The 14706-nt window shown below is 42.4% G+C and overlaps 1 protein-coding gene and 1 non-coding gene across 2 annotated transcripts; one reads left to right on the top strand and one right to left on the bottom strand.

The window, feature by feature from the left end:
• Window positions 1-3773: 3773 nt before the first annotated feature.
• Window positions 3774-3846, bottom strand: trnak-uuu (transfer RNA lysine (anticodon UUU)). The gene has a single exon. It is a non-coding gene; the product is annotated as a tRNA-Lys (tRNA).
• A 305-nt stretch (window positions 3847-4151) lies between these two features.
• Window positions 4152-11731, top strand: nek3 (NIMA related kinase 3). The gene is made up of 13 exons (XM_058079103.2): window positions 4152-4407; window positions 4503-4596; window positions 4675-4772; window positions 5298-5381; window positions 5496-5563; window positions 5640-5726; window positions 5797-5851; window positions 7277-7477; window positions 10017-10122; window positions 10184-10297; window positions 10377-10490; window positions 10786-10903; window positions 11428-11731. The coding sequence occupies exons 1-13, from the start codon at window positions 4291-4293 to the stop codon at window positions 11489-11491; spliced, it is 1320 nt and encodes a 439-aa protein (XP_057935086.2). The 5' UTR covers window positions 4152-4290; the 3' UTR covers window positions 11492-11731.
• Window positions 11732-14706: the final 2975 nt, after the last annotated feature.

Here is a 14706-nt window from a genome sequence, read left to right as displayed (position 1 = left end):
AAGACGTGCAGTGAAGCCTGCTTGTTTACTAAAGGGATGGGCATATACACAGGATGGTATCATGTCTGTGATGAAGCACCAGGGCTGTCAAAAGTATAACTCAGAAAAAAAATCTAGGCCTGAAACAATAATAAATAATTCATCATTTATTCATGCCTGCACGGGGAGAACATGTAAACTCCACACATAGATAGCCAAGGGTGGAATCGAACTGTGTGGCCTGCTTCCTAAACACTCGGTTACCGTGCAGCACGAAGATGAACTTGATAATCAATGAGCAGGCAAGAAGAGAGTTCACGCTGGCCAATGCTTTCAGCATCTTGGTGTGGTTGTTCCAGAGAACAATGGCATGAACAGAGTGAGCCTATTTGTCAGTCTCTTTGTCTCGGTTTGTTCTTCGTCTCATACACATAGAGTGTAACCTAGTAGAAATGATGTGAGTAGATTGCAGTATATCGCCATATATTTTTACATTGGACTTTTCTACTTGTTCTCGTAGATTCAGTCTCGTGCATCGCCTTGTCTTGAGAACTGAGAGCCTCGTGACGCCACAAAAATCCACAGCTTCCTTGTCACTCAAACGTGCAGCAAACAAATGAGGCAGATGATAGATTACATCATTAGCAATAAAATGTCATTTTTAATGTCTTTGAAAAGCCTCACTTGTAGGGATCGTCAAAGGCTCCTTGCCAACTTAGCGTAAATGGATCTATGATGCTTTTTCCACTTTTCTGACCAATGAATGTTGTTAGAAAGAAGTTTGGGATGGCTCTTTGTGATGTCAATGTGAGCTGCACTTTCTTTTATGGGTATGCCCAGATATGCCATAGACCTACCCTGCCCCAGCTCTGCTTCACTCTGTTTACGGTCTTAGCAATGGCTCTACTTGTCAGTTCCTCAGTAACCACTCTAAACTTATGTAGCTTAGTTCTTCGGGTAACTACGTACTCTACTCATTAGTTCCCCATTAACTCCTCTAAACTTATGTAGCTTAGTTCTTCAGTAACTACTCTACTCATTAGTTCCTCATTAACAACTCTAAACTTATGTGACTTACCTCCTCTGTAACGACTCTAAACATATGTGCGTTAGTTCCTCAGTAACTACTCATTACTTACTCAGTAGGTACTCTACTTATTAGTTCTTCAGTAACTACTCAATAGTTCCTCAATAACTGCTCCAAATCTATATGCCTTAGTTCCTCAATAACTACTAATTGGTTCCTCAGTAACTACTCTAAACGTATGTGGCTTAGTTCCTCTGTAACTACTCATTACTTACTCAGTAACTACTTTACCTATTAGTTCCTCAGTAATTACTCTAAACGTATGTGGCTTGGTTCTTCTGTAAATACTCATTACTTACTCAGTAACTACTCTACTTATTAGTTACTCAGTAACCACTCTAAACTTATGTGACCTAATTCCTAAGTAACTACTATGCACATTAGTTCATCAGTAACTACTCTAAACTTGTGTTGCTTAGTTCTTCAGTAACTACTCCAATCATATGTGGTTTAGTTTCTCAGTAACTACTCTAAACTTATGTAGCTTCGTTCCTCAGTAACCACTCTACTCAGTTCCTTGGTAACAACTCTAAACGTGTGTTGCTTAGTTTCTCTGTAACTACTCAAATCATATGTGGTTTAGTTCCTCAGTAACTGCTCTAAACTTATGTAGCTTCATTCCTCAGTAACCACTCTACACAGTTCCTTGGTAACTACTCTAAACTTGTGTTGCTTAGTTCCTCAGTAACTACTCAATAATTTCTCAGTAAGTACTCTAAATATGTGTGCATTAGGTCCTCAGTAACTACTCATTAGTTCCTCTGTAACTACTCTAAACTCATGTGCATTAATTCGTCAGTAACTACTGTATTTGTGTGTACCTTATTCTAGAGGGAGACCTATTATTTGACTAATAAGAGTCCTCCGTTGACTACAAAACAGCAACTGTTTATTAATTAATTAGGGGGGAAATGTGAGGGCAAATATTATTGTTGATGAAGATGCCCTCACAAGTTCAACAGATCTGCTCTGCCAGGAAAAAGTGAAAGATAGTCTTCTCTTGTTGAAGTTGAACTAAAGGTTCATCGTACTTTCATACACTAGGCTGGCAGTGTGCATACCAGGCCACTAGTTGGCGATGTAACGCTGATGAATTACTACCTCATAGCAGATGAAACTGGCATCTTCCGTAGGTATATCTGAATGAGAAATACAGGTGAGGAACATTAGCATTGATTTCATGGAAGGAAGCTGTGTGTCTTGGCAGTCAGTTGGATGCATTGCTTCATTCTTTCTAATTATCTTCTTTCCCCAACAGGACTAGGCTGAAGATAATTATTACCCCCAGCTAGTCTTTGTTCTCCTTTGACACTGGGCTGCACGGATGATATTGCATTATTGATATGGCTGCTTTCTGGCATGATGAGCAGCCATTAAAGCTGGCATGGCCGCCTTGAGACTTGAATAAGAGACAATTCAGTGGTGGCAAAAAGTGTCCCCCCCCCCCATCTCAAATTCTTATTTTTGTCCATGTTTGTCACACTTAAATTTTTCAAAGTAGTTGAGCTCTATCGGTGTGTAAAAGGTTGTTTCTAAAGCCATTTCTAAAGCTTTTGGGACTCCAGCAAACCACAGTCAGAGCCAGTGGTGAACCTTTCCAGTAGTGAACGAGAACGCAGCCACGATGGATGGATGGATGGATGGATGGATGGATGGACGGATGGACGGATGGATGGATGGATGGATGGATATCACATCACCAACAAGATGAAGGAAGTATCCTTCAGAATGATTCCCAAATACTATCCTGATCATGTTAGCACAATTTTTCATCCAAAAATGCTAATTTAGCAGTAAAAAAAACATTTTTTTTTTCAAACTTTGTTCTGATTTCAATGTTTTTGCTTGATGTAACCCATCGCAGTGTTCTTGTTTTTTGTATTTGTTATCTGTATACGATTTTTGTATACTTGGTGGGAATAAAGTTGGTTTAAAAAAGCAGCTACATCTGTGAGTGACGTAATCATCCGTGATTGGTCAAATGTTAAAAAGTGCCAATAAAGCCGGAAGTCGCTGGGCACTCTCTCATTGGCCAACCGTCGGAGACAGAAACGGAGCTGATTGGGTGAGAAAGTTGGAGAACGTTGGACTCAGGGACGCTGCTTGGTCCAAGCACCCGAAATCTGAACATGTTGACGGACTCTCGGCAGTGTTGCCAACTTGGCAATTTTATCGCAAAATCTGGCAGCATACAAATGAATCCCCCACAACGACATGTCTTCTCAAACGCGACCAGCGATATATCTAGCGACTTTCTCTGACGTCGTCGGGGAGTTCTCTAATATGGTGAAAGAACGTATTGTGTTGTCACTTAGGCAATCACAATCCATGGTGCAAATGGATTGCTATTACATATATTCACCACAAGAGTGATATTTCCTACAGCAGTTTACAACATTGTATTCAAATTATATGCAAATTAGGTAATGACGCCATCTAGCGACTTAAAGGACAGCAAATAGTGAAAGGTTACTGAAAGGTTGGCAACTGTGATCAGTACTCAGGTGGGAACAGAAACTGTAGATCAAATAGTAATTTCTCTTTAAGTGTCCAAATACCATAAAAGTCTCAAGCGACGCCAAAAAGTTGCTAGCTTTGTCGTTCGTCACGTTTGGAGAAAAGATTTCACCAAGAAGTTTTTTTGACACTATAAATAATCTCCAACCAAGTGCTGCAAAGAAACACGCTAAGAAGGTAAAAATACTACCGCCCGAACAGGGACTTGAACCCTGGACCCTCAGATTAAAAGTCTGATGCTCTACCGACTGAGCTATCCGGGCTCTTCTCTAAGCAAGTACAGGACCAAATATAAACTTTGTGTTTTAATTGACACTTAACTGACAATTGTCTCGATGTGAACAACTTTCCCAACATGTGAAGCTTTCTTAGCAACAGGACAAAACCATTACTGATGACAATCAAACAACAGCCACTCCGGCCGCCATGTTGTGAGCTTTCATTTCTACATATTGTCATGTGAGATTTTATGTTTTATATATAATGGCTTGTGTAACGTTTAGCATTTATTTGTTTGTTACTAAAATAAAACGTTTAAAAATACTTTCCTTTATGCTCTTTCGCCATCTCGTGGCCGGATGGGACGATTGGAGACACGTGACAATGTACGTCACTCAATAACACGGAAGTAGGCGCGAAACAATAGAAACGAGGCATCATGTGAATAAATCTATGAGTAATTCTTCGTTTTATGTTCTCGTACTTCAATGGAGGGTTATTCAGTGCTCAGCGTCATCGGGGAGGGCTCTTTCGGTCGAGCTTTGTTAGTCCAGTGTAAAAACACTCAGGAGAAGTACGTTGTCAAGGAAATACAGCTGCCAAAGGTACACCAGCAATTGCTCTTGTATTTCTGTCATGCATAATATTCATAGTAACAGGATAATATTGGTCTAAATGTACAATTTGCATGTGTAAATAGAATGAGTCGAAAATGGAGAAGTGGAGGAGAGAAGCAGTGCTGTTATCCACAATGAAACATCCAAATATTGTGGCATTCCGTGAGGCGTTTGAAGGTGATCTTACCCTCTTTACCACCTCTCCATGATGCATTTGTTTTGACATGTACGGATGATGTGATTGTTTTCGTGCAGCTGACGACCTCTTGTGCATTGTGATGGAATACTGCAGCGGCGGAGACATGCTGCAGAGAATCCAGCAGCAGAAGACCAAGCACTTCTGTGTTGATGACGTGAGCCTCCATAATGACTGAAATCAAAAGCTTTCATTTTAATAAATAATAGTAATAATAATACATTTTATTTGTATAGCGCTTTTCAAAATAATCAAAGACACTTTACAGAAGAATGGAGTTGAATAAAGCAAGTAAACAGAGGAGAAGACACACAAAAATACAACATTCATTGGTTAATACACAGTTAAAACATTAGTAAAAGCGGGGCGGGGCACAGCAGTCGGATATAAAAAGATTTAAAAAGAGTTAAAAAGATATAAAAAGAGTCGAGCTATGTTCTTAAGATGGAAAATATGCAGTCCGGGTTAACTGTTTGATGTGGGGTTCAAATGAAAGGATGGGGACCAGGAGGATACCAAGGTTGCGGATGAGCGGGGGTGGAGTGAGGGTGGCGCTGTCAAATTGAAGATAGAAGTTATGGGTGGGTGTTGTGATGTTTTTGGGACCGATGATGATAATATCTGTTTTGTCATTATTAAGTTTGAGAAAATTTTAAATTTTAAATCCCCTTTTCCCCTGTAGATCTTAAAATGGTTTGCTGAGATGTGTGCAGGCGCCAAGCATATTCATGATAAGAGGGTTTTGCACCGAGACCTCAAGTCCAAGGTACATCAGTCTTTCAATATATTGTATGCACAAGTGTCACCGTTAGTAAGGCAATGAAAATATGAGACGAGGCTCTGTGTGTGACGAAAGGTATTTTTGAATATGATTTTTCAGAACATTTTCCTCACGGACAAAGGCACAGTCAAGCTTGGAGACTTTGGCTCAGCATGTGTTCTTAACAGGTATCCTGCAGGAAAAAGGTGCACTGCTGGTTTAAACTGGAGTCTGTGAGCGAATTTTCAATGTTTCACGTTGCAGCTCAAAGGCTTACGCTTGTACATACGTCGGCACCCCCTATTACGTCGCTCCGGAGATCTGGGAAAACAAGCCGTACAACAATAAGAGGTACTGCATGTTGACCCATGTGTTACTGTTTACCTTCCTGGGTCTTACTAGCATTTTGTGTGTTTTGCAGCGACGTGTGGTCTCTGGGCTGTGTGCTTTATGAGCTGTGCACCCTGCGACACCCGGTAAAACCATCTGTGTTCTTGCTTCACTGAAACAATCCTCTCACTACAGTTTGAAGAAGTTGTTACAAGGAAAACAACACCTGGCAAAAGTGTGCATACCTCTCACATCATGACAGTATATTGTGTCAAGGTGGGAAGACAAGTTGGATGTACAGCACTTTAAAGTAGTCAGTGTACATCTTGTGCAGCGGTATGGATTTTGTAGTGGCTATTTGTCCTTCAAAAATAAACTTAACTTAAAATATAATCAAAAGGCCACTGATGCACCACGGGTTGTGTTTTACACAGGCAAAAGAGTCATTGTCCAAATAATCTTGTTCCGTTTCTTCGTATTTTCTTTTATTACTAAGCAAGCAAACAAAAGGTACAAAGGCATTGTCTCCTGTTGCCTCTCTTGCTCTGGTACCAAAACCATAGGCCCACCCCGGTGCATGCTGGTCCTGTCAGCACTGCCTACTTAAATATATTGCAGGTGCCCAGGGTGTTATCCAATTAAATAAATCCACAAATTAACTATTAATTAACCCCAACAAAATATGATAAACCAATAAATAACTAACAAGAAAATATTATCAAGTAATCCAAACAAAACAACAACAACAAAACATAAATCAACAGATATTAGAAACCTCGGAACACACTACTAAATAGCTCCTACAGATTTACTGCCCTCAGAAAAACACAAGTGAGTAGCAAGGTTATTGTGTCTTGTCTACAGTCTACGGTCTCTGTCTGGGGCTGCATGAGTGCTCCCGGTACTGTGGAGCTGCACTTCATAGTGTGGAAACATTAATTCCAATTTGCCACATGTATTGTGACATTGTGAAGTAGAGTGCCCCTCCCCCCAAGTTTCTTGAGTTTAAGGAGACATAACAGCATGCAGCATATCATGCATCATCTTCCTGATGGGGACATCAAAGTATACGCGTATTGTTCATAGATCTTGGCCACTTACATTGTCAATACCGAAACTTGGGTCTTTTTGGCGAGATTGTTGTGTCTGCCCTGCAGTCAAGCGTGCATGAGTGTAGTCAAGCGTCACCGCCTGTGGCGGCACGAGTGCTGCTGGCCCTGAGGGAGTTGCGGTTCAGTGAGAGGAAAGATGTATTCCAACACATGTGAGTAGCAAGATAATTGTGTCTTGCCTACAGTCAATCATGTTGGTGGGGGCATCACAGTCTGGGGCTACACGAGTGCTACTGGCACCGGGGATAAAGGTGCTAGATAACAATGGTGCTCACACTTAATATAATCTGGACCACTTGCATTGGCAGCTGTGTTGATAGAAAATGTTGTACACTGACTACTCTAAAGCATATCCTACATTAGGTTTGACACGATAGCATCAAACGTGAGGGCTGCACTCACTTGTGTCAGACCACGTATGTCCCGATGTGAGGTGTCTCGTTGTCTTCTGATGAGCAGTTCCAAGCGCCCAGCTGGAAGAGTCTGATCCTCAAAGTGTGCCGGGGGGCGTACCCGCCGCTGCCCAAGCACCTGCCCTACGAGCTGCAGCTTTTGCTCAGGCAGATGTTCAAGACGGATCCCAAAGACCGGCCCTCCCTGCGCACCATTCTGACCTCCCACCGGGTCGCCAGGCTCCTGCGAGCACATCTGTCCCCGCAGGTACCAAAACTCTCATGCAATCTTTCACAGCTGTGAGATCACTCGATCATTTAGGACCAAGTTTGAAAACAAAAAAACATCAAGAATGGAAAAATCTGCAGTAATTTTACAATAGTCCAAATATTCATTCATTCATTTTTTATATTGCTTATGCTCACAAGGGTCACGGGCGTTCTGGAGCCTATCCCAGCTGTCTTCAGGCGAGAGGCGGGGTACACCCTGGACTGGTCGCCAGCCAATCACAGGGCACATATAGACAAACAACCATTCACACTCACATTCATACCTATGGACAATTTGGAGTTGCCAGTTAACCTAGCATGTTTTTGGAATGTGGGAGGAAACCCACGCATGCACGGGGAGAACATTCAAACTCCACACAGAGATGGCCGAGGGTGGAATTGAACCCTGGTCTCCTAGCTGTGAGGGCTGTGCGCTAACCACACGACCGTGCCCTCCTAGTCCAAATATTCAGAGAAAAATTGCAAACATCATAAGGTGTGCTAATGTCAGTAGTAAAATAGTTTTCCCCGTCATAATAAACAGTAATCACATAGACTAATAAATCAATCATAGAGCTAAACGCAACAAAAATTAAGTGCTTATATTGTTTCTTGAATTGGCTCATCATAGAACATTAAGTTCAAGTTCCTTACTTCACATGTTCCATCCTTTGAGTCCACATACTGGAATGCTGTGGCTTCTTCGCCTTGTTGTTGCCATAACGTTAGTGTTTTAAGTTGACTTCTTCCCTGAGATTGGATCTTGCCTCTCTTGTAGAAATTGTACGACATTTCTGGGTAACACGTTATGGTGAGCTTTATGCATTTTTTGAGCTGTTGGAAATGTTACTAAATGAGTGAATTTGAATATTAGTGATTTTAGAAATAGAGGATTCTCTATACGCAGCATTATGGATTATCCTCACTGATCTTTTTTGCAGTACAATTAGCAAATGTAAATGGTTTTATTTCATTTGAACATGCATCAGATTACAATTGAGTGCATCACATAATCAGTTCACAGTTCCACATGTCCAAAAGGAGCAGGAAGAAGCAAAGCTTATTAAATCCTACCCCTCCATCTGGTACTTTTACAATCAGTAACTGTTACATTTGTTCACTTCCTGCTTTCCTAATATAGATTTTTATTTTTTTATTTTATTTTTGTCCCGTAACGAAGTAGGAGGTGATATGACCATCCAATGACATAATGGATACCATAGTAAGTGTCAATATAGTGATATGTATAGCACATCATGACTGGTTCAAGACTCTTCATCCTTGTATTTAGCAAACATCAACTGCTTGTATTGTTTCTTGAATTGGCTCGTCGTTGTGCATGAGCGAAGATCACGAAGATGTGCATGAAGATCACTTTGATAGATATTAGGCCATATCGCCACACAATAAGCAAGATATGGTTAAAAGGGAGAGCAGTAAGTTATTTTAAGTCATAAAATTATGAAAACCAAACAAAATGGATACATTTTTGGCAAATTAAGTGCTAAAAAGAACATTTAGCAAAAGAAAGTTGAAATAGTTGGGGCAGAAATGAACAGCAGAAATAGAAAGAAGTGGTTATCAATTTTCCAGGAATGATGTCAAAATATGAACATTGTATTGTAAAAGTTGCTATTGTCATTAAAAAAAACATTTTAGAAGCACAGAGTTTACATATTTAAGAAAAAAAATGCTATTTTTGAAAGTCGTACTGTGAGAACCAAAACCGACTGTACATATCTTCATCACAGAGCATGACGACTCTTATGACAATGACGCTCAAAGTGCGTGTACTTCATGCAAACGATGATGACTTGTTTCATACCCATGTGACATAACTATGACACACATTACATGATGCTCGGTTCTTGTACAAAGCCAACAATTGGTCATTTAGTAGAAAACAGTGCTACAAGGACTATTCAAAAGATTGTAACAAGAGAGGACGGTAGAGACCCTGGTAACACTTTCATCCTCCAAAGTTGGCCTTTTCACGCTATTCCTCTTTGAGTCAAAGGTTATCAACCTAACACGACAAGCTCCTGTGAAATAAAACTGAGTTGAGTTGATAAGGCATCCAAAAGGACTTGACACACTTGGAAGTAAGGACTGGAACAAATTAGGATGCGACCAAGTGTACCTGTTGGTTTCTCCTACTCAAATATCAGGACATGACTGCTAGCACATCCTGCTATTGGGAGAAGGGCTGCATTCTGATTGGATGAGCGTTTTTTTTGCGATTGACCCCCAAACAGTAGGTCGACTTAGAGCCAATTTCCATCTGCCGTAATTTGATACAAACCAACTACGACTTCCACTTCCGTTCTTCTAAGGTGTTTGTGTGAGAGCACAAAGTCTGAAGTGACCCCAAGACATGAGACCAGGACCAAACACAGGTGCCCAGTTTTTGTGGTCAACATGTGCCGATCACTGTGCGTACTTTTCCAGTAAAATCAGCGATACTGCTCTCTGGTCGATACTGATCCCCATCATTATCTTGGAGTGTTTGACTTGGACGTGTTTTGGATCTTTCACAGGCCATACAAGCAGAGCAACAGAGGCGGTGCTCTGCTGGGAGGCCGGGCACAGACGAGGGGAAGAAGGTGCTTCAACATCTGGGAGAGAAGCTAGACCCCACGGGAGGTAGAATTACACTTCATGAGCTACATCTCCATTGCTTATTCATCAATAAGTTTGACTGCAGGTGTTGAGACTCGCCATGAAAAAGCGGCCCTCCCTCGAAGGCGTTGGGCCGCCGGGCCCTCGGAGACGGTGCTGCAGGTGTTTGCCAACGCCAGCCTCCAGTTGTCAGATGAAGGTACGCCAGTGACCTGGTGGACACCATGGGACCCAGACAGCCTGTATGTGGTAGTTGGTATGATTGCTGGTGTCTCCAGAGGAGAACGTGCGGCGGAAACAGTGGCGGCGAGATCCCCCCGAGAGGCTGCTGAGTTTGTTGGAGAAAGCAGAGGTGAACCAAGCCTTCAGCACCTTTGTGGTCCACAGAGAAGGTTCGTTGTGCTCATTGTCACAAGGTTAAACTCAAGAAAATATCACATGTTCCACTAGAGTCATGTACTGTAGGTGGTAGGAATGTTCACAACAAAGTGCAAAGCTCTGTTTAACTCCGTCTCCTCCAAAACCAACTGACTTCTTCTTTGGCCCTTGCGCCACCCCACAATAACATCTCACCTTGCTAGCAAAGTCACCAAGTAGCTAACAAACAACCTCAGCGGAGGTCAGAACGTTGAAAAGCAAAATATCACGTACAAATCATGACCTCCTAACCTTGCCTTCTCTTCTCAGGTGACAGTCCTCTAATGGGTCCACTCTCCCGAGCTCAAGGTGACAGCACCGATGGTCCGGAACAGGAAGTGCACGTGGACGACGACCGTCTGCAGCCACGCTCCGATGACGAGGACACGTAAGCGCTTGACGGCTCCTATCATGGCAGCGTATGCTAAGCCATGACATTGGGCACACCTGATAACAAAATATGACACCCTAATCTCTGTTTGTCACTTTAAAAAGTAATGACATATAGGGCTATATATATAGGACGCAGGCCATACAGCTAGGAGACCTGAGTTCGATTCCACCCTCGGCCATCTCTGTGTGGAGTTTGCATGTTCTCCCTGTGCATGTGTGGGTTTTCTCCGGGTACTCCGGTTTCCTCCCACATTCCAAAAACATGCTAGGTTAATTGGTGACTCCAAATTGTCCATAGGTATGAATGTGAGTATGAATGGTTGTTTGTCTATATGTGCCCTGTGATTGGCTGCTGATCAGTGCATGGTGTACCCCGCCTCTCGCCCGAAGACAGCTGGGATAGGCTCCAGCACCCCCATGACCCTTGTGAGGATAAGCGGTAGAAAATGAATGAATGAATGACATATTACACTTTTCACTATTAGCTGAAATGTAGGACATGCTATGTTCTCTCCTCAGGGACTTTGAGGAAGACTCGCCAAGTGACTGGATGGCTGCAGTGGAGGGAATGTTGCCAGTGTGAAGCGTCAGTTGGTGTCGAGGAGGTCGCCACTTCCTGTTTGGATTTCATTACAGGGCCTGTAGACGACATTGTTTGTTTCACACCAGCGGAAGAAAAGCTAAAGTAGCCTCTGACGTTACTGTGGCCATGACGGGAAAAACCACCAGGTGGAGTCAAGAGCTGTTTGGGGTAAAAAACAAACAATCCCTTCAGACAAAATGTTTAAAGCCAAAAAATTCCACCAATTTTACAATAAAACCAAAACACAAAAAGAACGTTTTCTCAGTCAACTTTGATGAAGTCAATATGCAGGTATATATGTGTGTGTGTGTGTGTGTGTGAGATGTACGCGATGTGTCCTATCCCTCGTAGCAAGTCGAGACTACAGAGGAGACCGACTGTGTTTCCACCAGCAAACTAGCTAACTGAGCTGCTTGCTAAACTGTAATAAACAATAGAAGCAGCGGCTAACGGGCTAAATAAATCTTGGGTTCAAGGAGAAAGATGAGAAGGACGACAGCAGGAGGAATGAACAAGGATACAAAAACGCTGCAGTCGAATAACGTCAGGATGATGAGTTGCAAATTGCACTGATTGCGGGGACCTATCCCTCGCCTTAAACGAGGGAACACTGTATAGTGACCACTGGAGTCGTGGGTCTTGGCTGGCCTGGCTGGTGCTGTGCACGGTGTGTCATTCAACAATTTCACTTAAAAAAAGGAAAAAACAAACATTCCAAAAGGAGTTCAATAGAAGTAGTATTTGAATTGATTTCCTGTTTTTGCTGATATCCTATGGCTAGCTGGCATAGGATATGTCTACATGTCTGGCTAGCTACATGTCTGGCTAGCTAGCAGCTACACGTCTGGCTAGCTGGTAGCTGGCTTTCAAAGCACATTTGGAGTTGCTCACCATTACCACGACATGCCTTTTTTTGTTTTTACATCTGTAGCACATTTTCTTTTTGTCGAAAGAACTCCACCAACTTCCCCACCAGTGTTGGGTGCCCGAACAGGTGACTGACCAGTGGCGGGAGGCGACATTGCAATTAAATGTATCAACAGTAAGGGTGTGGAAAATAATCGATATTAATGATACATCGATGCGCATGCGCGCGAAGCGAGTGCATCGGCTCATTCCCATGGCATGGATGCAATTGACGGGTGAAATCTAGATTCATTGCGAAGTGTTTGTGGGTATCGGTAAAATCCGACGTAAGCACCGTTTTATTAATGTTCAACTTCGCCCCATATGCTGTTCCCCAGGCGCAATGAATGCACCATCATTATTTCGCGTTTTGTATTGAATACGGACGGAAGCAGTGAGGTACATACAACTACTAGTAAAACATCATGGACGTTCGCACGCAAGCAGCGAGGAAGTTTTTATATTTAACCCACCACAACGTTTAAATGGTATGTTTGGAAACACTACGGATTCTCAAATAACGACGGAAATCTCGACAAAACGTCCGTCACTTGAAAAGAATGCCGCGTTAAGAAGCCGTTAAAACCAGACCCACTTAAAAAGGGGACACCACAAGTCTACCGCCGCCTTCCCGTCGGGGAAGAACCAAGCAAATCAGGTCAGTGGATCTTCAGCTGCTTTCCAAATTGTCCAGGAGCTATTTGTCCGTCCCTGCAACAAGTGCCCCCCCCTCCCCTCAGTTGGCTTCTTCCTGAATTTGGAAACAATTTAAAAAGGGTATAAGTTGTGTTACACTTCCTGCACTACTGTATTAGCCTAGCTGCTAGTGCTAATTCATATTAGCAGTATGTTTTGCACACAGGAATATAAACAAACATTGATTCCACTGTTGAAAGTGTCACTTAAACTTTGTTGTTGCTGTACTGTATTTTTTACAGCAGTAATTATTGTTTCATTGTTTCACGCCACCACTGAACCACTGCTATTGTAATTGCATAGCCATGTGAAATTGTGATGAAAGTTGTTTTTGAAAAGTTGTTGCTGTTTTAAGATGGCAAAAAGAATGATCAAGAAGTGGTGAAAAAGTAAAAAAGGAAATAAGGAATAAAGCCAAATCCTTTTTGTAGGACCATACTGAATTAATTTTTTTCCCTTTGCTTATTTGCATCATGTTGAATTGCATCATATCGCAAGAAATTGCACCATATCATATCGGATCGTATGGCAACGCATGGTGAAGAGGGTCAATCGTATGGCATTCTATCGCCAGAAAATTCCATGTATCGTTAAAGTATGGCAATACATCGAGATTCACACCCTGAATCAACAGCACGTATATATGTAACAGTCCCGTATATATGTAGTGTGTTAACAGTATGTGGCCCTGGAGGCCCAGGGGTGCAAAATTAAAAGTTTTTTTGCTGACCTCTAGGTGACACTAGTGGTTATGAATCTGTGGTTCATATCTGAAGTGTGGTTATGAATCTCTGACCTACAGTATATGGTAAAGCTGAGATGCACTTTTTTCTTGAAATATACATCCCGTTTTACAAACTGTGACACTTTCTCTTGGTGGAAGAGCATTTGGACACCCATGGAGTGGAATGAAATACGGTAGAGTGCCTGAGTGGAATTGAAAGATGTTTCCTAAAGTTCCAATGCAACAACATTTCATTTAGGACTGTTGGTATGTCCAACGAGGGCTGGGATGCTTTCCTGTGAAGATGCTATCTGGCTGGTAGGACTTGTTTACATGGGGGGAGGTGGTGGGGGGGTACATGATTAGCTCGGTGTTGTCTGTGATTTCCGACTGAGCACCAGCGTCTTGTTCTGCCTGCTTGCTTTGCGTCTTTTCATTGGCCCTCTCAGGGAGGGGAAAAAGGCTGCCTTGCTTTTACAGATAATCCCCAACCCCTCCCTCGGTAGAGGAAAATAACTTTTTACAGCGTGATAATAATAGCTGGGAGAGTCAATGACATAGATGGAGTGGTCACAGTGCTGGTATCGTAGTGGGCGTGCCCGTATCAGCCTAATAACAGACATTTCCTCTCCTATTATCCTTCACAGTGTATGGGGGTTGGGGGGGTCATTATCCATTATCCTCAGCCCCCGTCTCAACTGTTGTCATGTGAGCTCCAGCTTCCAAAAATGTGCTTTTCTTTGTTTCCCAGAATATTCTCACTTCAAAATGACAGTTTTGAATTTCAAAGGTTGGCCCATACATTAGCTACTGTACGTACGTGCACTGAAGCGCTAACATTACCCTCACATGTTTAACACAGTCGCTGACAAAAAGCCACACAATTTGG

Source organism: Doryrhamphus excisus, linkage group LG8, assembly GCF_037039965.1.
Source record: "Doryrhamphus excisus strain RoL-2023G ecotype Guam linkage group LG8, RoL_Dexc_Guam_v1.1, whole genome shotgun sequence".
In the NCBI taxonomy this organism is placed as follows: domain Eukaryota; kingdom Metazoa; phylum Chordata; class Actinopteri; order Syngnathiformes; family Syngnathidae; genus Doryrhamphus; species Doryrhamphus excisus.
Note: the sequence above shows the minus strand (reverse complement) of the source record. Positions and strands in the feature narration are given on the sequence as shown.

Coding starts and splice junctions, on each gene's coding strand:
- nek3 (XM_058079103.2), top strand. CDS start 4,291: ATGGAGGGTTATTCAGTGCTCAGCGTCATCGGGGAGGGCTCTTTCGGT. Junction 5,852..7,276: donor TGTGCACCCTGCGACACCCG/GTAAAACCATCT, acceptor TCTGATGAGCAG/TTCCAAGCGCCCAGCTGGAA. Junction 7,478..10,016: donor GAGCACATCTGTCCCCGCAG/GTACCAAAACTC, acceptor GATCTTTCACAG/GCCATACAAGCAGAGCAACA.